Below are 20,953 nucleotides of genomic sequence, written 5' to 3'. Positions count from 1 at the left end.
GCCCATGAAATAGTCTTTGACTCAATTCTCCAATTACTTGTGAGCCCCTGAAATGAAGTGATTGTGGTAAAAAAAAAAGGCTTAAAGCTGGCCATAGACTCAAAGATTCGCTCGTTTGGTGACATCGATAAACGAGCGGATCTTTTCCCGATATGCCATAAACGGCATGGCTATATCAGGGGTAATTCTAACGTTCAGCCGTATGGCCGAACGATCAAATTAGGGGCTCCAACAGGTCGGTCGGTTAAAAATCCAACCTTCCCGATGGATATCGTGGGCAGATATCGATTGGGAAGACCCGTCGGAAGCCCCCATACACGGGCAGATAAGCTTTTAAATTAGTCCAAACGACCGATATCGGCAGCTTTATCTGCCCGTGTATGGCCACCTTTAATTCGTCACATTTCATACAATCTTTTTGTTCAACCCAGTGAATTAAAGCTGAAAGTCTGCAGTTCAACTGCATCTGAGTTGTTTCATTTAAACTTCATTGTGGTCATGTACAGAACCAAAATTAGAAAAAAGTTGTCTGTCCAAAGATTTATGGGTCTAACGGTATATTTGGCCTCACTTAGACCTAGTGGAAGAACGTTGCTGCTAAAATACACCACATCCCTCCAGCATTTACTTTATTATTGTATTTTACTCATTCTACTCCTTTGTTTCAATGACATAAAATCCCAATGACACTTATTTTTTACTTTTCATTTCCCCTCCTCCACGTCAGCGAGCGCATCAGCATGCGTCAGTCTCAGGTTGATAAACTTTATGCCGGCCTCAAAGATCTGTCGGAAGAGCGGAGAGGCAAACTGGACGAGAGGCAGCGGCTGTTCCAGCTCAATCGGGAAGTTGATGACTTGGAGCAGTGGATCGCTGAGAGAGAGGTGGTGGCGGGATCTCACGAGCTTGGCCAAGACTATGAACATGTAACGGTGAGAACATGATTCTGCACACATCAATTCTTGTATAATAACAAATTATTGTATAATAAATACTCATAGTCACCTAAAGGTGTATAATGGGGCTTCAGTATAAGCCAAGTTTTTCAGCCCCCAAAATATGCTGAAAAACTCTACCTCAGCTTATACTCGGGTCAAGCACAAAAACGGTCGCCGGCGTCTTAGAATAGTAGCCGGCGCCTAAGAATAGTCATCCAAAAACGAGATTGAAACTTACCAGAAGCTGCTGCATTTCTCACCCTAGGCTTATACTCGAGTCAATAAGCTTTCCCAGTTTTTGGAGGTAAAATTAGGTACCTCGGCTTATACTCGGGACGGCTTATACTCGAGTATATACGGTATTATAATACTTATAACTAATCTTAATCTTTTATGTAGGACATGCAGTGAATCATTAGATTGCGTGCACGGCTGGAGAATGGATATTTAATGGATCTCCCGTTACTTTGCAGATGTTACAAGAGCGGTTTAGAGAATTTGCCCGGGACACAGGCCATATTGGACAGGAGAGAGTGGACTCGGTCAATCACATGGCAGATGATCTGATTAATTCTGGCCATTCTGATGCAGCCACCATTGCAGAATGGAAAGACGGACTCAACGAGGCATGGGCCGACCTTCTGGAGCTCATCGACACAAGAACCCAGATACTGGCGGCCTCTTATGAACTGCACAAGTTCTACCACGATGCTAAAGAGATCTTCTGCCGCATACAAGACAAACACAAGAAGCTCCCAGAGGAGTTGGGCAGAGATCAGAACACGGTAGAGACGTTACAGAGGATGCATACGACGTTTGAACACGACATTCAGGCACTGGGGACACAGGTGAGCTATAAAATAACTGATGATGATGATGATGTAGTGAAACAAACAGGTCGAGGTTTATAATCAACATGGTCAGTATTGCACTTGCTCATTCCTGGTGCCTATTATCCACGTAACTCCCTCTTACCCCCCTGTCCAAGTGTTACAAATTCCGTTTCACTCTCTGTGCCCCCCTGGGGAGTGAACAGCAGGTTAAATCGTCAGTCCAGGTTTAGCAAAAAGCTTCTTTATAACCCACAGGTGAGGCAACTTCAGGAAGATGCTGCCCGACTGCAGGCTGCTTATGCCGGAGACAAAGCTGATGATATCCAGAAGAGAGAGAGTGAGGTTCTGGAGGCATGGAAAGCATTGCTGGACGCATGTGATGGCCGAAGGCTCCATTTGGTGGACACAGGGGACAAGTTCCGCTTCTTCAGCCTAGTGCGGGATCTCATGTTATGGATGGAAGACGTGATCCGACAGATTGAGGCCCAAGAGAAGCCACGGTATGTTCAGCTTGCCCAGTCTCGCCTGTAATCAAATTCTATTACTGACCCTTTCTTACGAATGCTAATAGTTCAGTGAACAGTACAGAAATAATTAATATAATATATATTATGTAATGATGGAAACTGTTAGTTCATTAATATACTAATATACAGTGTCGGACTGACCCACAGGGATACCAGGAAAACTCCCGGGGGGCCCAGGTGTCAGTGGTCCCTCCTGCTTCTAAACATTTGGCCTATATTATATGGCTATTCCCTATTTCTATGAGAACAAAGAGGCTTAATAGATGGAATAATTGATTATAGTGTGTAAAGAAAACAGACTAGGAGAATAGAGGTTGATTGAGGAGATGAAGAATAATAGTACTGAGAGTGGCCCCTGGTCTACGGTTTTTGGGTGGGCCCTGGTGTCCCAGTCCGACACTGCTAATATACTCTGTTGTTATTCCCTGTACCTCACTAAAGTCTTGGGTGGATTAGGCAGAATTTTATTTTTTACATTTCGAAAGGCTGGTGTATCCGCAGAAACGTTGGCTTTGCAGTAAATTCATGTTTTTGACAAGGATAAGACCTGTGAGTGCAGATTTCCTTCAGCTCAAGACCGGTGCTCATATAATGGTGCAGTTTGAGTTGCTATAAATGAAAGAATAAGGCCAGAGCCAGAGGACCCTGCCTGGGAGATATTAGAATATTGGGGTTGTGCTAAAATGATATAAGAGCTGTGAGTTGTGACCGTAGTCGAGGGCTGAAATGGGCTCTGGAGCTTTTTGTAGAACAGAGAGGTGGAGTTGAATGGTGTTTGGAAGGAAGGATTTAGAGAGACTCCTCTGAAATGGGGACATTTAAGAAATATTTAAATGCAGGTCAGAAGGAGCAGATTATCTGCATTTCTCAGTCTGTGTTTTGTATGAAGGAAAGTGTCATTAATAAAGTGGCATTAGTATTAAAGGGTGCTTCACCTCGGCAAAATTTTAAGAGCATGCCACCCAGCCGCATACTAAAGCGTTCCCAGCGCTATGACGCACTCGTGCGGAGAGGGGGAAGGGTGCGCTCTGATATCGGCCGATAGGACCCAGAGGCCTCGGGCGTCTGGAAGAGAAATCCAGTCCTGGGTGTTTAAATGAGAGACGGGAAGATGAATAGGAATGGTACTGAATAAAGACATAAGTAATAAAAATGAACAACCTCACAGAGCAATAGTTTTTTGGCTACGGGCGCTGGAAAAAGGAGAAGACAGTTCAAAAACTTTATAAAAAAAATGAGGACCAATTGAAAAGTTGTAAAGAATAGGACATTCTATAACATAGTAAAAGTTCAGTTAAAGGTGAACCTCCCGTATAGTAATGTGCTCCATATCCCTGAAGTAATGTCCCACATAGGAATATAGCAGAGCACATAGATATACTGTATATAAACATTCATTGGGAATATTCTTTGTGCAGGGATGTTTCCTCCGTAGAATTACTGATGAATAATCACCAGGGAATCAAGGCAGAGATTGACGCCCGCAACGACAGCTTTACTACGTGTATTGAGCTGGGCAAGTCCCTCTTGGCAAGAAATCATTATGCATCAGAAGAGGTGAGAGACGTGCAGTTCAACTGTGATACGGATATACGTTTATTGTCACAGGGCTCGGCTCGTCCCTCAATATGTTTCTTATTGTATTCTCCCCAATGTCATGAGAAGCTGTCCCAGTCATACAACAGCCCATAATCCTACTCAAAGCCTGAAAACATCTTCTAAACCCTAGTGTGTCACACAGCTAGCAATCCATTTCCAGCCATATTCCTGTACATGACACTAAAGCAAGTTCTTCATCTCTCTCTCTCTCCATACATTTGTATCTCTTGCTCTTTTTTTGGTGCCATGAGTATAGATTTACATCAAGCCATTTATTGTTCAATTGCCTTCTATGGGGACATTTCTTTTTGGGTTTCTTGATGACTTTTTTCCACTTGATTTCAGATTAAGGAGAAGCTGCTGCAGCTGACTGAGAAGAGGAAAGAGATGATTGACAAGTGGGAAGACCGATGGGAATGGCTGCGACTCAGTAAGTGGATGTGTGAGGGGTTTTCCGGATAATAGTTCTTCAGTCTACTAGAAAATCATATAAACATGAAATAAAGCCAATAGGCTGGTTTTGCCTCCAATAAGGATTAATTCTATCTTAGTTGGGATCAAGTACAAGCGACTGTTTTATTATTACACAGAAAAAGGAAATCATTTTTAAACATTTGGATTATATGATTATAATGGAGTCTATGGGAAATTGCCTTTCCATAATTCGGAACTTTCTGGATAATTGGTTTCCAGATAACAGACCTTTCTGTAATTTGGATCTTCATGCCTTAAGTCTACTAGAAAATCATATTAACATGAAATAAAGCCAATAGGCTGGTTTTGCCTCCAATAAGGATTAATTATATCTTAGTTGGGATCAAGTACAAGTTACTGTTTTATTTCTATTTAAACCACTGATTCTGTTTTCAGGGACCATCAAACACTGGGGGGCTGATTTAAGAATGACTGAGTCTTTGGGTGCAAAAACCCTGCAAGAGAATCAGTGGTTTCTTCCTTCAGAATCCTCGGCTTCCTGCTGATTGGGGTTTTTTCCCCTGTGAAAAAAAATTAAAAGTCAGGTTTTAGGTGTCGGGCTTTTTATTATTTAGAAAAACCTGCTTGGGGAAAATGACCCTCCTCTGCAGGAAACCAATGTTTGGCTTCAGGGTTGGACACCGGGAAAAAAACGGCCCAGTCCCTGCCGGAGCCTCTGCGCCGACCTCCTTCTCCTGCCCCGGAAAGGTGTGGGGGTGGGGAGACAGCTGGAGGAGGGTTGTGGTACTGGCAGGGGGGCTGGTGGGAGTTTTGGGGCAGGAGTCGTGATAGGCCCTAAAGCAGCAGCCCCAGTGGGGCCCCCCAGTCCAACTCTGTATGACTTGAAGCCTTGAGAATTCTTAAATCAGCCCCTAAATCTATTTGTGCTCTAATCTGTGTGTATAAAAGAGTGTTTGCTGGAACACTGAGCACATTTGTCTGAATGCAGAAAACCAATAGTAGATTGAGCAAAGCGATTTGATTCCCATGGATTATTGTACTCTGGCAAATCACCCATTTGTAGCGATTCATCTCCATTTTCAACTGCAGAAATGGTACATATTATTCTAAACTATAGAATAACATTTTCACATCAGCCAAGTTTTATAAATACAAACCCCAGGTGATCTATACAAAATCATGATGTTGAATTTCTCTCTCCAATAATTCTCTCTCTCTCTCTCTGTCCAGTTCTGGAGGTGCATCAGTTTTCCCGAGACGCCAGTGTTGCGGAGGCCTGGCTGATGGGACAAGAGCCGTATCTATCAAGTCGGGAGATCGGGATGAGCGTCGATGAAGTGGAAAAACTCATTAAGAGACATGAAGCCTTTGAGAAATCGGCAGCTACTTGGGATGAAAGGTTTTCTGCTCTGGAAAGACTCACTACGGTATTTACACTGTACATTTCTCTCATGCCGACTAATTCCACTGCTAATGACCTGGAGACTGTAGTAATGATGGATCCAACAGGCCCAGGGCTTTTAGGGCAGAGACACACACTCAGATTTGGGGAGATTTAGTCTCCCGCCGATAAATTGCCTCTTCTTCAGGCCACTTTGTTTTCCTCATGAGGCAACTTCGGAAAATGAAGCGCACCGATTGCCATCCAGCTGGCGATTTACATTCTGGCCAGCGGGAGGCAGTTCAGGGAGATTAGTCGCCCCCCAAGAATAGCGGATTTATCGCCGGGCGACTAAATCTCCCCGAATCTGAGCGTATGTCTCTGCCCTTATATACTTTATATTCAACGAGGTCTCACTCAGCATTAATCCCGTTACACACAGTAAAATAGATAATAAATAAAACATTCCTATTCCACATTTTTCCGTGACAACTTGAATATAAGCCCAAATGAGAGAGCCATACAGGTGCGTGTTTTTAGGGAACTGTCTCTCTGTTGTTGTTGTTGTTCTGCTGCTGACTAGTGGCTTTTACAGCAGCATTTCAGGGAGACAATCATCGTTTGTCTTAAATCAGGTTTTAATTATGTTTTTGGGGGGACAGTGAAGTCCATTGTTGGCCTATGACCTAGAGAGAACAGGCAACTGATGCAAGTTATGAGTAGCCACCATACACTACATGCCACAATAAGATGATTTGGTAGCAGGTTGATTCCTATTAATGGGGCTTCCATGTTAAAGGGGAACGATCGCAAAAATGAAAATTTAATATAAGCTTTATTATACTGAAATACAAACTTAAATACAAACTAAATACAATCAATTAAATATTCTGTATTGTTTCTGAAATAATCAAGTTTATCTTCACTATCCCTCTCTCAGCATCTGTTTCTCTTCATTCTCTCTTCATGCAGCAGTTGGGTGTCAGATATTCACTGACAGTTACATCCAATATATCTTATTGGGGGGCTCCTTTCTAGCAGATGTATTAGAGCTCACTCAAATAACTGATTCCAGTACAAACAAAATGTAACAAAATAACTGCCTTTTGCACAAATCCTGCATGTAGAGAGACATGATGACTGGTGAGTTTAATAGAGTGAGCTCTAATACATCTTCTAGGCAAAAGGAGCCCCCCTATAAGATATATTGGATCTAACTGTCAGTGAATATCTGACACCCAACTGCTGCATGAAGAGAGAATGAAGAGAAACAGATGCTGAGAGAGGAATAGTAAAGATAAACTTGATTATTTCAGAAACAGTACAGAATATTTAATTGATTATATTTAGAAACAGTCTTATTTCAGTGTGATGAAGTTTTATATTAAGATTTAATTTTTGCAATAGTTCCCCTTTAGGGCGGTTCTCTTTTTATAAACTTTAAATTCAGTTATGTGCAGGAGGAGTCCAGACATGTGGGTTATTACACAGGGACAATTTCAGATGTTAAAGGAACCAGTGGTATCTCATCTACCATTAGATGACTCTGCCCTCCTGTAGTTACAACAGCCTTGGCCTCTCATTCTTCTCATTTATTTGTTTCATGTCTATATTTTACAGCTCTGCACAAAATGCCTTAGGGAAATGGCACACACTGGGGGTCATTTATCAACACTGGGCAAATTTGGCCATGGGAAGTAACCCATAGCAACCAATCAGATTGTTGCATTTATTGGTCTGCTTACAACTGGCTTTAAAAAGCTAATCATTGATTGGTTGCTAGGAGTAACTTCCCATGTGCCCAGTGTTAATAAATGAGCCCCACTGACTTTATGGGAACTCTTGTTCTCTCAAATTCAACTCAAACTGCCAGGACACTTATTGTGTCCTGGCAGTTTGAGTTGACTCTCTACTGTAGCCAGTATCAACATCTACACTGAAGTTATTTCAGCCTGTTCTTCCTAAAAACACCTTCACTTACCTCCTTGATTATGTGAATAATCCCTCGTGTCTTTCAGTTGGAACTGTTGGAAGTCCGACGGCTGCAGGAGGAAGAGGAGAGGAAGAGGAAGCCTCCGACTCCTGAGCTCAGTCCAAAGCTTTCAGAGGACGGATCCCCACAACAATGGTAATGATTGGCTGCTTGATCCATAGACTTCTCCTATATTAACCCTCTCCATTCTGACCTCTCCTTGTCTCTATTACCAGGGATGGAACAAAAGATGGAGAACAAATATCTCAGAATGGATTGCCGTCTGACCAGGAGTCGCCACGGGTTAGTTACCGATCACAAACCTACCAACACTACAAAAACTTTAATAGCCGAAGAACAGCCAATGAACTGTAACCCCCAAACAACCCTGCAGATTTAGTAACATCACATTAGTCTTTGTTACTTTTGTTTTTTCTTTCTTTTCAAAACATGCCGAGATCTGCTATCGATTATAATTAATATCGGTTTCCTGTATATTGGACAGAAATCGTTTTATTTGTATTGTTGATAACGCTGTAACCATGGACACTCCAAAGACACTAATACGGGGGTTTTTTCCCCCTTTACTTGTATATGATTTAAAAGTCGTATAAGCTGATCAGAGACCTTTTGGTTTTAATGTGGGAAATTATATTGAGAACAGTTGTTAAAGGGATACTGTCATGGGGAAAAAATATTTTTTCAAAATGAATCAGTTAATAGTGCTACTCCAGCAGAATTCTGCACTGAAATCCATTTCTCAAAAGAGCAAACAGATTTTTTTATATTCAATTTTGAAATCTGACATGGGGCTAGACATATTGTCAATTTCCCATCTGCCCCCAGTCATGTGACTTGTGCTCTGATAAACTTCAATCACTCTTTACTGCTGTACTGCAAGTTGGAGTGATATCACCCCCTCCCTTTCCCCCCCAGCAGCCAAACAACAGAACAATGGGAAGGTAACCAGATAGCAGCTCCCTAACACAAGATAACAGCTGCCTGGTAGATCTAAGAACAGCACTCGATAGTAAAATCCAGGTCCCACTGAGACACATTCAGTTACATTGAGAAGGAAAAACAGCAGCCTGCCAGAAAGCATTTCTCTCCTAAAGTGCAGGCACAAGTCACATGACCAGGGGCAGCTGGGAAATTGACAATATGTCTAGCCCCATGTCAGATTTCAAAATTGAATATAAAAAAATCTGTTTGCTCTTTTGAGAAATGGATTTCAGTGCAGAATTCTGCTGGAGCAGCACTATTAACTGATGTGTTTTGAAAAGAACATGTTTTCTGATGACAGGATCCCTTTAAGCATACAGCTATATCCTAGCCTTTTGATTGGAGGGCCTCTGGAGTGTCCATGAATACTCATGCATTTGATTGGCTAATGAATTACACGTCTATGGTACTATCCTGATTATAAAAACTCTAGTCTTGTTGTAAGTGCCTTTGTGTTAGAATGTGGGAGACTGTGTCTATGGCAAGTGACAGTTCTATAAGGTCTCCGAGCCTCGCAGCTAAATGTACAAAGCACTTTAATGGCTATCGAGGGAATTCATCTCAGAATAAAGGGCAACACTATCAGAACAGCTGAAGCAGGGAAAGTTAAGGGTTAAACATTTCCCAGGATTCTCAGCGTGCCTTAGCCTTAAGCTCCTTCAACATGTTTACACTTAGAAACCAGTCGGTCATTATATAGTGAATAAAGTACCCCCTCGTGAAAATTATAAGGATATTATAAGTCACCAAGGAGTTTCATGACCATATAAAAACGAGGCAGAGGTGACTTCTAATATCCTGATATTTTGCAACAGGGGGTACTTTATTATTGTACACAAGTTTTAGTGAGTCGTGTGACAGAAATGACATCACCGTTTATAACTGATGACGTCACTAGTCACCGTTTATAAGGATATCATTTACAAGATATTCATGGCTTTGGTCTATTCTATAGCCTTGAATATATTCCAGCACATTTCCATTCTCTTTCAGAAGTGAACCAACTGTCAGTTGCATTTTATTGAATGTAGTATTTATTATATCTGGATTTATAAGCCATAAAATGTCATAGACAATGAGTTTGTGGGAGCACAGAATTGTCTATAGGATGTTGGTAGTGACACGTTTTCCTTGTATTTATTATAATAACTTATTGCAGATTCAGTGTAAGGAGAGAATATGAAGGAGGAGCCTTTTATAGAGTAGGATTCATACATTCAGGTCAACAAGGTTGGCTCCATTATATTGTGTAGGGTCCAATCTCCCAATACTGAGGGACGGGTTACAAGACACAAGTTGCCCCCTTGGGAATGGAAATGCGACCAAGTAAAAGTGTCTCTGCCGCACAATCAGGACTCGTGGCCTCACAAGAGTGAAAGGAAATATAGTGGCATCTTCCTAGAAATGGGTAGAGAAGGGAGATCTTGTTGTGGTGTTTGAACTTTATTGTGTATTGTTCAGTTCAGCTATAGGGGGAAGCAGGACTTGCTTTTTTTTCTCTAATATATTATTATTATTATTATTATTATTAATAAACATATTCCACAGCACTGTACAATGGGACATACAGATTATATACAAATACTGAGCAATATAGGAGCTGCAGAGGGTCCTACTCACTAGTAGTTACAATCAGTACCAATATCCAAACCTTCTCTTGGCTCAGGCTGGTGTTTATGTCAAGCTTTTCTCCTCTGTCCACGGTTGTTTGAGGCTCAGAGAGGCCCAGAGCAGCTCCTTACAGACAATATTACAATATAATGTAACAATAGAACAACCTGCTCTAGATCTGTCCAAACCCAATCAGCTCCCTCCAAGTCCTGCCCAAACTGACCTGCACTCAGATCTCTTGCTGAAATCACCCCTCAGTTTAGGCACAGCTGCATCCGTTGCCATGTTTCATTTCCATAGAAACACAGACTAAATGGCAGACGTTCCCTTGTTCTTACACATACCTATATATAATTGTTACAAATTGTTAAAGGGACAGCCGTCTTTTAGGGTTTCGTCACATGGGCAGTTTCGGAGACATTAGTCACCAGGCGACAAATCTCCTCTTCTTTACAGCGACTAATCTCCCCGATCTGCCTTCCGCCGGCTAAAATGTAAATCGTCGGGGGGCAGGCACACAGAGCGCTTCATTTTCTGAAGTTTCCTCGTGAGGCAATTACGGGCGACTTCGGAAAACTAAGCGCTCCATGTTCCTGCCCCCCTTTCGATTTTCATTTTAGCCGGCGGAAGGCAGATCGGGGAGATTAGTCGCTGTAAAGAAGAGGAGATTTGTCGCCTGGTGACTAATCTCTCCGAATCTGCCTGTGTGCCCTGACCCTAAAGGTGGCAGATAAAGCTGCCGTTTGGACTGATTTGACAGTTTATCTGCCCGTGTTTGGGGGCTTCCGACGGGTCTTCCCGATCGATATCTGGCCACGATATCGATCGAGAAGGTTGGATTTTTAACCGACCGACCCGTCGGAGCCCGTTGGCGCATCGTAATTTGATCATTCGGCCGTACGGCCGAACGTTCGAATTACCCCCCGATATAGCCATGCCGTTAGTGGCATATTGGGGAAAGATCCGCTCGTTTGGCGATGTCGCCAAATGAGCGGATCTTTGAGTCTATGGCCACCTTTATAGATGAGATTGGTACAGATGAGATTGGTACAGATGAGATTGGTACAGATGAGATTGGTACAGATGAGATTGGTACAGATGAGATTGGTACAGATGAGATTGGTACAGATGAGATTGGTACAGATGAGAGGTTATTGTCAGTGCAGCACATTCCTATTTCTTTAAGCTCCGTCTCATTGCTCTTCATTAATGTTATTTTTACCATTTATTTTCCTCTCCATTTCACCATTATCTTTTTTTTTTTTGTCAGGAAAACAACATTTAGTTTCTCGTTTTATTTTCCATGAATAATTTGCAGAACGTGCGACGAGTCTCTCTACCATTTGTAGGATACAAGTTACCAGTTGAAACGTATTCTTCATCACTAAATCTATTTATTGTATTGGTCTAAACCAAAATATATTCATTAACCAAGGATTCCATCTGCGGCACCAGAACCCTTAGATCAATACACGAAATCAATAAATGGTGGAGAGACTCAAGTGAAGGGATGAAATGTTGTATCAGTTGTGTTGCACATTGTGTCGCACCAGCAGCTATTAATCCTCACAGTTATTGACAGGCCAGCGGATATTTATATATATATATATATGGAGTATATAGACTTATACATGTCACTAACTCTCATAGCAAGTCAACAATCAACTAACGAGTGTGTCAGAGCCCTTGCACTAGTGTTGTGTGTTGTTTGTCTGAGCATGTTCCATTAAACTTTATTTGTTTATTATTTTGCTTGTATGTTTCTAAACCATGTCACACATTTGTGTTTTTGTTCCATAAGTGTTGTTTTCACTCACTCTGGGGACAATCCAGTGTCTGTACTGCAGGGTTATTGTGTAGGACACAGTTGTGATCAGCTCCTTCCATAGAGGAACGTTGTGTTGGCTCAGGATAGTGACAAAGTGATCACACACAGCCCTGGCACACGTCTCCTTTATATGGAACAGTAAATCTCATGACTGGGGCTGTTTTGTGATTGGCCATACACTAAATTAACTGTCAGCAGTTCTGCAAGTGGCATTGCTAATGTTCTGCTGTAATTACCTCTAATTCAAGCACAAATTTCAAATAGGTCGTCTCCATCAGCCAAAGAGACAGCCAGTCATAACTTTGTGCTTTAGTCTCCACTGCCAACCTTTTGCTAATCATTTGCCCCCATAGATTTATATATATCAATAATGAGATCTGTCCAAACCTTAACTGTTGCCTCATTTGTAGGAACTTACTCTTCATAATAAATGATATATTTTGCTATAAATAAATGTAATACATATAATGGCTGTAACTAGTAGAAGTAAATCTAGAGTAACTGGACTTGCTGAGTAATCATTGAAGACGTTTCACTTCTCATCCGAGCAGCTTCTTCAGTACAACTGGTATGGGAAATCCTCAGCATATAAACTCTTGCACTAATCTCTCTAGTATTAGTAACTCTGAAACAACTGGACTTGCTGAGTAATCATTGAAGACGTTCATCCGATGAGTAGTGAAAGGTCTTCAATGATTAATCAGCAAGTCCAGTTGTTTTTAGATTTACCTATACTAGATATATCATGACCTGGATGAATGAAAGTCTTCATAGTCATATCTTCCAATAATCCAATCACAATAGTCCAATGTAATTCCTTTATAGAGGTGTCAACTGTCACCTGTCAACTGTCACCTCTATGAAGGAATTACATTGGACCATTGTGATCAGATGAGAAGTGAAACATCTTTTATGATTACTCAGCATGTCCAGTTGTTTTAGATTTACTTCTACTAGATATACCATGAGCCGGATGAATGAAAACCTTCCCACATGTAATAGCTATGAATAAGCAGAGCCCTCAGAACATTTCCATTTGCCACAGGATTGTGCTCAGTGCAGGGAAATACTTCCTCTGTATAATATAATAATATAATGGAATAATTATAGAATAATGTAGAATAAAACCTAGGGAGGTGTCCATGCTGCCATCTTAATGGATCATAACCTGCAGGAGAAAGATGTCTGTGTTACAGGGATTTAACAATTAATCCCAATTTAACCCATTTTCTTAGAGTGAGACCCACAAACCCCTGCAGGGCTGGACATGAGATTTAGCAGTCGCTCACTGTGGGGCATAGTCACAAAGCCACACTGAATAAATTGCCTCTCAATGGCATATTCATATTTTTATTAAGTGACATAATAGTTTCAGGAGAAAAATACAGCATCAAGTTTATTATATGTAATCTGATCTATATGAATATATTCGGTTTTAGCAAGGGGAAGTAATATTATTGCTTGTTAGTTGAGAATGTGCAGTACTTCTGGCTTGAAAATACCCCACAGCCAACCAAATGGATGGATAGATAGATGGATGGACGATTGCTGGATGGATAGATGGATGGATGGATAGATGATGGCTGGATAGATAGATAGATAGATAGAATGGATAGATACCGTATATGGATTGACGGATAGATGATGGATGGACGATTGCTGGATGGATAGATAGATAGATAGATGATGGATGGAAAGATTGCTGGATGGATAGATGATGGATAGGTGGATAGATGAAGGATGGATGGATAGATAGATTGATTGATGGATAGATTTATGGATTGATAGATGATGGATGGATAGATATAGATAAATAGATGTAAAATTGCTTTCCTCCTCTTCTGCTGCTTCCATTCTCGGTGGCTCATTGATGAGAGATAGAAGTGAGCAGGGCAGTATCCAAAGATGCTTTCTGCTTCAGTAAGTTAAGCTTTTGCCAATCTGCTGGCCCTTGTCTGGGCAGAACCCCAGGGGTGCTCCATGTTTATCTCTCTGTTTGTAACAAGGATGATGTAAATGGCAGAAATGCTCGGAGGAACAAATGCTCGGAGAGATTCTGGGCACTTAAGCAATGTAGAAGCAGATCAGCTGGGACTTGTGCTTCATGTCTGTCAGTCTAGAAAGAGGCAAATAGTCACGGCAATGTCCTACGTAACCGTAAATAGCAGCATAACTCGCTAATTCCACGCTCCGGCCTGCTACGCCGATACTAAACAACAACAACAACGTAACATTACAGTCGATTGTGTCTAAAGCCACAAGTTTAGGCCTTCAGACTCTATGAGATTTCAATGGCTCTCGAAGACGTTCCCTGCTGGAAACCGGGCACCAGAGCCCCCCGCAAGCAACACCATCCACTAAAGCATCAAAGGGCGAGGCGTTTGGTCTTTATTTGGGGGTAAATCGCTGTGTGCTCTTGTGTCGTGCCTCTCAAGTTCCTTTAACAATAATTCCAATTCACTTTTAATGAGTCTAAAATAAATAAAATGGACAATTTATAAAATCTAAACAAATCTATAAAGTCTGTTCCCTGTCCCTCCCCGTCCCCTGTCTGAGATTCCAACGCTAACAGGGTGCTGGGAGTTACGTGCATGCGTCTCTTCATCTCATGTTTTCTGCATGTTTATTCTGACCACTGGGGAAAGACAAAAAGAGCATTTTCAGCAATGAAATTCTGTGTATTTCTGACAATGCTCCGTGAGAATATCCAATCGGATGATCTCTGTGTGTATCATGGTGACATGTTGCAGGTACCGCCACAGTGTATAGATATTTATATATGTGACACTCAGAATATTTATATATATTTATATATGTGACGCTCAGAATATTTATATATTTATATATATATATATATATAATTATATATGTGGTGCTCAGTATTTATATATGTGGCGCTCAGTATATTTATATATTTATATATGTGTCACTCAGTATTTATATATATATTTATATGTGGCGCTCAGAATATTTATATATTTCTATATGTGGCGCTCAGTATCCTGTGAACATGTTTGTGGATGGCTTAAGTCTATATAACAATATTCCTTCACAAAAGGATTGAGGTGCAGTAATGTCCAATCCCTGTTCCCCCCCGTTTCTTCCCTGTAAGTGGGGTTACTAATCTGTTCTTACTAAATCTAATTGGTGTCCCTCTAATTTGGGTTTTGGTGGAAAGCGCATTTACTGTCCTTGCATCCTTTTGTGTAAGCGATCTGCACTCGGCCATCCTAACGGGACACTAACGCAGAAGTTTCTCCAACATGGCGAGAGCATCTTGTAACATGTATTTATTATTATCATTGGTGCAATTGGTTGCTGGGTGGACGCATTTCTCCTTTGCATCTCTGACTTCCTGTCTGACCCGTTTGTGCTAAAAGCCAAGAGGAAGTGCAGAAGAAAAATGCTTCCCCCAGATAAAAACATCACAGATACAGGCCACGTACTTATTCTCATGGTTTATCTCATCTCTCGGACTCAAGTCAATGGGACAGACCAGGTTTTTGGCTGTGGCCTTGAGTCTCTAGTGATAATGCTCTTTGTGCATTTCTATTTACCTTTACGTGTTAGAAAATGCTTAAACCTGTTTGAGAAACTTTATTTCCCCGTTAGTGTCTTTTCCATAGGTTTTGATATTTGCATTTACATTTCCCTTGTCATTTCTGCAGATGGTGGACAATGCAGATGCCAATGAAATGGTTAACGGGTCCACAGAGCAGAGATCAAGCTCCAAAGAGTCCAGTCCAATTCCCTCACCGACTGCCGATCGGAAATCCAAATCCAGCTTGCAGACTGCGGCCACCCTCCCGGCCAAGACGCAGGAAATCCCTTCCGGCCAATTCGAAGGTTTCTTGCATCGCAAACATGAATGGGAGGGTCACAACAAGAAAGCGTCAAGCAGGTGAGATATTCATGGTCTCCATTGCTTTCCTCTGGGTGATAAACTGCCACCTACTGTTTCCTGAGTTTGAAACCCCACTCTAAAATCTGATTCTCATAGGGGACAATGGAGAGCACTGGGCTGGTAAAAATATCCAATGGCCATCCTCACACTAATTGTCCTCTCTCTACTTGTCCTCTCTCTACTTGTCCTCTCTCTACTTGTCCTCTCTCTACTTGTCCTCTCTCTACTTGTCCTCTCTCTACTTGTCCTCTCTCTACTTGTCCTCTCTGTTTGTCCTCTCTCTACTTGTCCTCTCTCTACTTGTCTTTCTCTACTTGTCCTCTCTACTTGTCCTCTCTCTACTTGTCCTTTCTCTACTTGTCCTCTCTCTACTTGTCCTCTCTCTACTTTTCCTCTCTGCTTGTCCTCTCTCTTTGTCCTCTCTCTTTGTCCTCTCTCTTTGTCCTCTCTCTTTGTCCTCTCTCTGCTTGTCCTCTCTCTGCTTGTCCTCTCTCTGCTTGTCCTCTCTCTGCTTGTCCTCTCTCTGCTTGTCCTCTCTGCTTGTTCTCTCTACTTGTCCTCTCTCTCTACTTGTCCTCTCTCTACTTGTCCTCTCTCTACTTGTCCTCTCTCTACTTGTCCTCTCTGTTTGTCCTCTCTCTACTTGTCCTCTCTCTACTTGTCTTTCTCTACTTGTCCTCTCTACTTGTCCTCTCTCTACTTGTCCTTTCTCTACTTGTCCTCTCTCTACTTGTCCTCTCTCTACTTGTCTTCTTTACTTGTCCTCTCTCTACTTGTCCTTTCTCTACTTGTCCTCTCTCTGCTTGTCCTCTCTGCTTGTCCTCTCTCTACTTGTCCTCTCTGCTTGTCCTCTTTACTTGTCCTTTCTCTACTTGTCCTCTCTCTACTTGTCCTCTCTCTACTTTTCCTCTCTGCTTGTCCTCTCTCTTTGTCCTCTCTCTTTGTCCTCTCTCTTTGTCCTCTCTCTGCTTGTCCTCTCTCTGCTTGTCCTCTCTCTGCTTGTCCTCTCTCTGCTTGTCCTCTCTCTGCTTGTCCTCTCTGCTTGTTCTCTCTACTTGTCCTCTCTCTCTACTTGTCCTCTCTCTACTTGTCCTCTCTCTACTTGTCCTCTCTCTACTTGCCCTCTCTCTACTTGTCCTCTCTCTACTTGTCCTTTCTGCTTGTCCTCTCTCTACTTGTCCTTTCTCTACTTGTCCTTTCTCTACTTGTCCTTTCTCTACTTGTCCTCTCTGCTTGTCCTCTTTACTTGTCCTCTCTCTACTTTTCCTCACTGCTTGTCCTCTCTCTACTTGTCCTCTCTCTACTTGTCCTTTCTCTACTTGTCCTCACTGCTTGTCCTCTCTCTACTTGTCCTCTCTGCTTGTCCTCTCTCTACTTGTCCTCTCTGCTTGTCCTCTCTCTACTTGTCCTCTCTCTGCTTGTCCTCTCTCTGCTTGTCCTCTCTCTGCTTGTCCTCTCTCTGCTTGTCCTCTCTCTGCTTGTCCTCTCTCTGCTTGTCCTCTCTCTACTTGTCCTCACACTACTTATTCTTTCTCTACTTGTTTCTCCCGGCAGATCTTGGCATAACGTGTACTGTGTGATCACCAACCAGGAATTGGGATTTTATAAGGATTCCAAAAACGCTGCATCAAATATTGCGTATCACAACGAGTTTCCGGTGAATGTGAAGGAAGCCGTCTGTGAAGTGGCAATAGACTACAAGAAGAAGAAACATGTATTCAAATTAAAGTAAGTGACAGTTGTATCAGGAACTGAAAGATTATGGCCAGATGGTACAAACACCAGAGGTTCTGACCCGATACTTTAATGGCCACAGATTTGCTCTACAGTAAACTTTATACTTAGTGTCTTGGATATAGAGGGGCCATTGTTTTAGTCAGCAATACACAAACCAATAACTCATCAGTACAGGTATGGGACCTGTTATCCAGAATGCTCAGGACCTGAGGCATTCTGGATGACAGATATTTCTGTGATTTGGATCTTCATACCTTAAGTCTACTAGAAAATCATGTAAACATGAAATAAAGCCAATAGGCTGGTTTTTGCCTCCAATAAGGATTAATTATATCTTAGTTGGGATCAAGTACACAAGAGATCTGAATTATTTGCTTAAAATGGAGTCTATAAGAGATGACTATTACATAATTCAGAGCTTTCTGGATAACGGATCCCATACTTGTATAATGATAAGGCTGGGGGGGGACACAGGGCAGCAATACTCAAACTATATACCATAGGCCTTCAATTAAACACACCGAGAAGCACCAGAACAGTTGCCATTTCATTAAACCCCCATATAATGTAGTTATGCAGAGCTGAGTAACTGTGGTGTTTCTATTCCCAGACTTACCGACGGCAATGAGTACCTCTTCCAAGCCAAAGACGATGTGAGTATTACCTGCCACACGGGCACAGCCTGGGGAACCGCATGTTTAGCTTTAGCATTCATCTTCTATAGAAAGCCATTATTGTCCTGCACTCCTAATTTTTACCTACAATTCTCATTTACTCCATCATACTCCCAATATAAACCCTTTCCATTTTCTGCTTCCTCCTTATATAGAGACATAACATTTCCATTTACTCCCAATATAAACCCTTTCCATTTTCTGCTTCCTACTAATATAGAGACATAACATTTCCATTTACTCCCAATATAAACCCTTTTTACATTTTCTGCTTCCTCCTTATATAGAGACATAACATTTCCATTTACTCCCAATATAAACCCTTTCCATTTCTGCTTCCTCCTTATATAGAGACATAACATTTCCATTTACTCCCAATATAAACCCTTTCCATTTTCTGTTTCCTCCTTATATAGAGACATAACATTTCCATTTACTCCCAATATAAACCCTTTCCATTTTCTGCTTCCTCCTTATATAGAGACATAACATTTCCATTTACTCCCAATATAAAACCTTTCCATTTTCTGGTTCCTCCTTTTATAGAGACATAACATTTCCATTCACTCCCAATATATACCCTTTCCATTTTCTACTTCCTCCTTATATAGAGACATCACATTTCCATTCACTCCCAATATAAACCCTTTACATTTTCTGCTTCCTCTTTATATAGAGACATAACATTTCCATTTACTCCCAATATAAACCCTTTCCATTTTCTGCTTCCTCTTTATATTAGGGATGCACCGAATCCACTATTTTGGATTCGGCCGAACCCCCGAATCCTACATGAAGGATTTGGCCGAATAGCCAACCGAATCCTAATTTGCATATGCAAATTAGGGGTGGGAAGGGGAAAAAATTTTTATTTCCTTGTTTTGTGACAAAAAGTCACGGGATTTTTCCCGCCGCTAATTTGCATATGCAAATTAGGATTCGGGTCGGCCAGACAGAAGGATTCGGCCGAATCCAAATCCTGCTGATAAAGGCCGAATCCTGGCATCCCTACTTTATATAGAGACATAACATTTCCATTTACTCCCAATATAAACCCATCTCCTTTGTCTCGCCGTTATACTGAACGCTTATTTGTTGTACCTCAGGAGGAAATGAACAGCTGGATTGAGGCCATCACAAAGGCAATGACGTGGGATAAAAGTGAGGTGTCGGTGAGCACCCAGAGCACCCCAGCATCCAGCCGCGCCCACACCCTCCCGGCCAGCGTCACGGTAACCGACAGCCCCGGCAAACGGGAAAAAGATAAAGAAAAGGACAAAGAAAAGAGATTCAGCCTGTTTGGCAAAAAGAAATGAACTGCACCCCCCACCCCAAAAAATGAAATCACCCCTCCCCCACTGCACTTCTATTAGATTTTGAGTGAGACGCCCGCATGCAGCTCAGAACCAATACATTACTCTGTGCCTAATCTTCCCCCGGCATTCACTCCTGTTATTATTTATACATTGGTAAGGAATGTTCTACTCGCCAGGTTTGGGGGGCACTGGGCATCTCGCGGGTGAGAGGGAGAACCCCACAATATGTTTTTTTTTATTATTACTAAAAACAAAGTCATTGTAGAATAAAAGCTGAACCTCAATTTTGTGAGGCAAGAGCCCACGTCGTGTAAAAAGCTTCTCATCTTGTCACTCAGCTGACGGTCAGTCTCCCCGTCTTAAAGCGATAGCGTATGAGTGCAGACTCCCATTGGCACCCGTTATTAACTCATCGCTTTCCAGCGTCACCTGTGAAGGTGTAACAAATTTTCAATAAAAAGAGAAAAATCTTTTTTTTTTTTTGCTGAAATTTACTATATTGTACGTTTTCTGATTTAACTCTAGTGAAACTATTACAAGGCTAGATGTATAATAAACTGTTTTATTTTTTTTAACGCCGTTGGGGCGCCAGAGAGATCCCCGATACCTTTCCCCGTACAAACGGCGTTTGGAAATGTCTCTGGCGCCCCAAGCGTTAAACTCCTGGATGTTAAAATGTACAAGTGGAAATGGTGCATTTACTGGAAACAAAGTAACGTTACTGGATTCTGCGCTTGTCATTTTGTTGCGACATTACTTTGCTCTTTGATACATGGTGTGCGTCTGTAACTATTGTCATGATACTGCACAATCACAATTTATTAGGAATCAATATCCTCCTCTCCATGACTGGCCCTGTAGTCAGACTCGTACTGGAACTGGCAGTTGTGTGGAACTGTACCCTCTCTGTTATATATATATATGCTATGTCATTAAATGCTTTTAAAAATTAACCAGCTCCGGCAGGGCTCCGTCTCTTCATTTCTCAGCAGCCAGACATCTCTCACATACAAATATACAGTATATATATATATATCCAGCTGTGAGTAGTGTCAGGAATCACCCAGACACCTAATGTGATTTCACAGGCTCCACCCCTTTAGTATAAAATCCCACCCCTTTTTTTGGCAGTCCAGGCACCACTTTGGATAGGACTCTAGCATATGAATCCAATGAAGTCTATCACAAAAATTTAA

At 41.7% G+C, this 20,953-nt stretch overlaps 1 protein-coding gene across 3 annotated transcripts in view; it reads left to right on the top strand.

The window, feature by feature from the left end:
* The window catches only part of sptbn1.L (spectrin, beta, non-erythrocytic 1 L homeolog), a 140,217-nt gene extending 119,507 nt beyond the window's left edge, over positions 1-20,710 (top strand). For all 3 annotated transcript variants that reach the window (XM_018262519.2, XM_041562446.1, XM_018262520.2), the window contains 12 exons: positions 728-932; positions 1,412-1,786; positions 2,027-2,271; positions 3,717-3,855; positions 4,243-4,327; positions 5,563-5,759; positions 7,732-7,841; positions 7,922-7,988; positions 15,795-16,027; positions 17,585-17,758; positions 18,378-18,420; positions 19,548-20,710. In XM_018262519.2, coding sequence (XP_018118008.1) covers positions 728-932; positions 1,412-1,786; positions 2,027-2,271; positions 3,717-3,855; positions 4,243-4,327; positions 5,563-5,759; positions 7,732-7,841; positions 7,922-7,988; positions 15,795-16,027; positions 17,585-17,758; positions 18,378-18,420; positions 19,548-19,757 — 2,083 coding nt within the window. In that variant the 3' untranslated portion in view covers positions 19,758-20,710. The remainder of the gene's footprint in view (positions 1-727; positions 933-1,411; positions 1,787-2,026; positions 2,272-3,716; positions 3,856-4,242; positions 4,328-5,562; positions 5,760-7,731; positions 7,842-7,921; positions 7,989-15,794; positions 16,028-17,584; positions 17,759-18,377; positions 18,421-19,547) is intronic.
* Positions 20,711-20,953: the final 243 nt, after the last annotated feature.

The sequence above is a fragment of the Xenopus laevis genome, chromosome 5L (assembly GCF_017654675.1).
Source record: "Xenopus laevis strain J_2021 chromosome 5L, Xenopus_laevis_v10.1, whole genome shotgun sequence".
NCBI classification, from domain to species: Eukaryota; Metazoa; Chordata; class Amphibia; order Anura; family Pipidae; genus Xenopus; species Xenopus laevis.
This window is presented reverse-complemented; position numbering and strand designations above follow the sequence as displayed.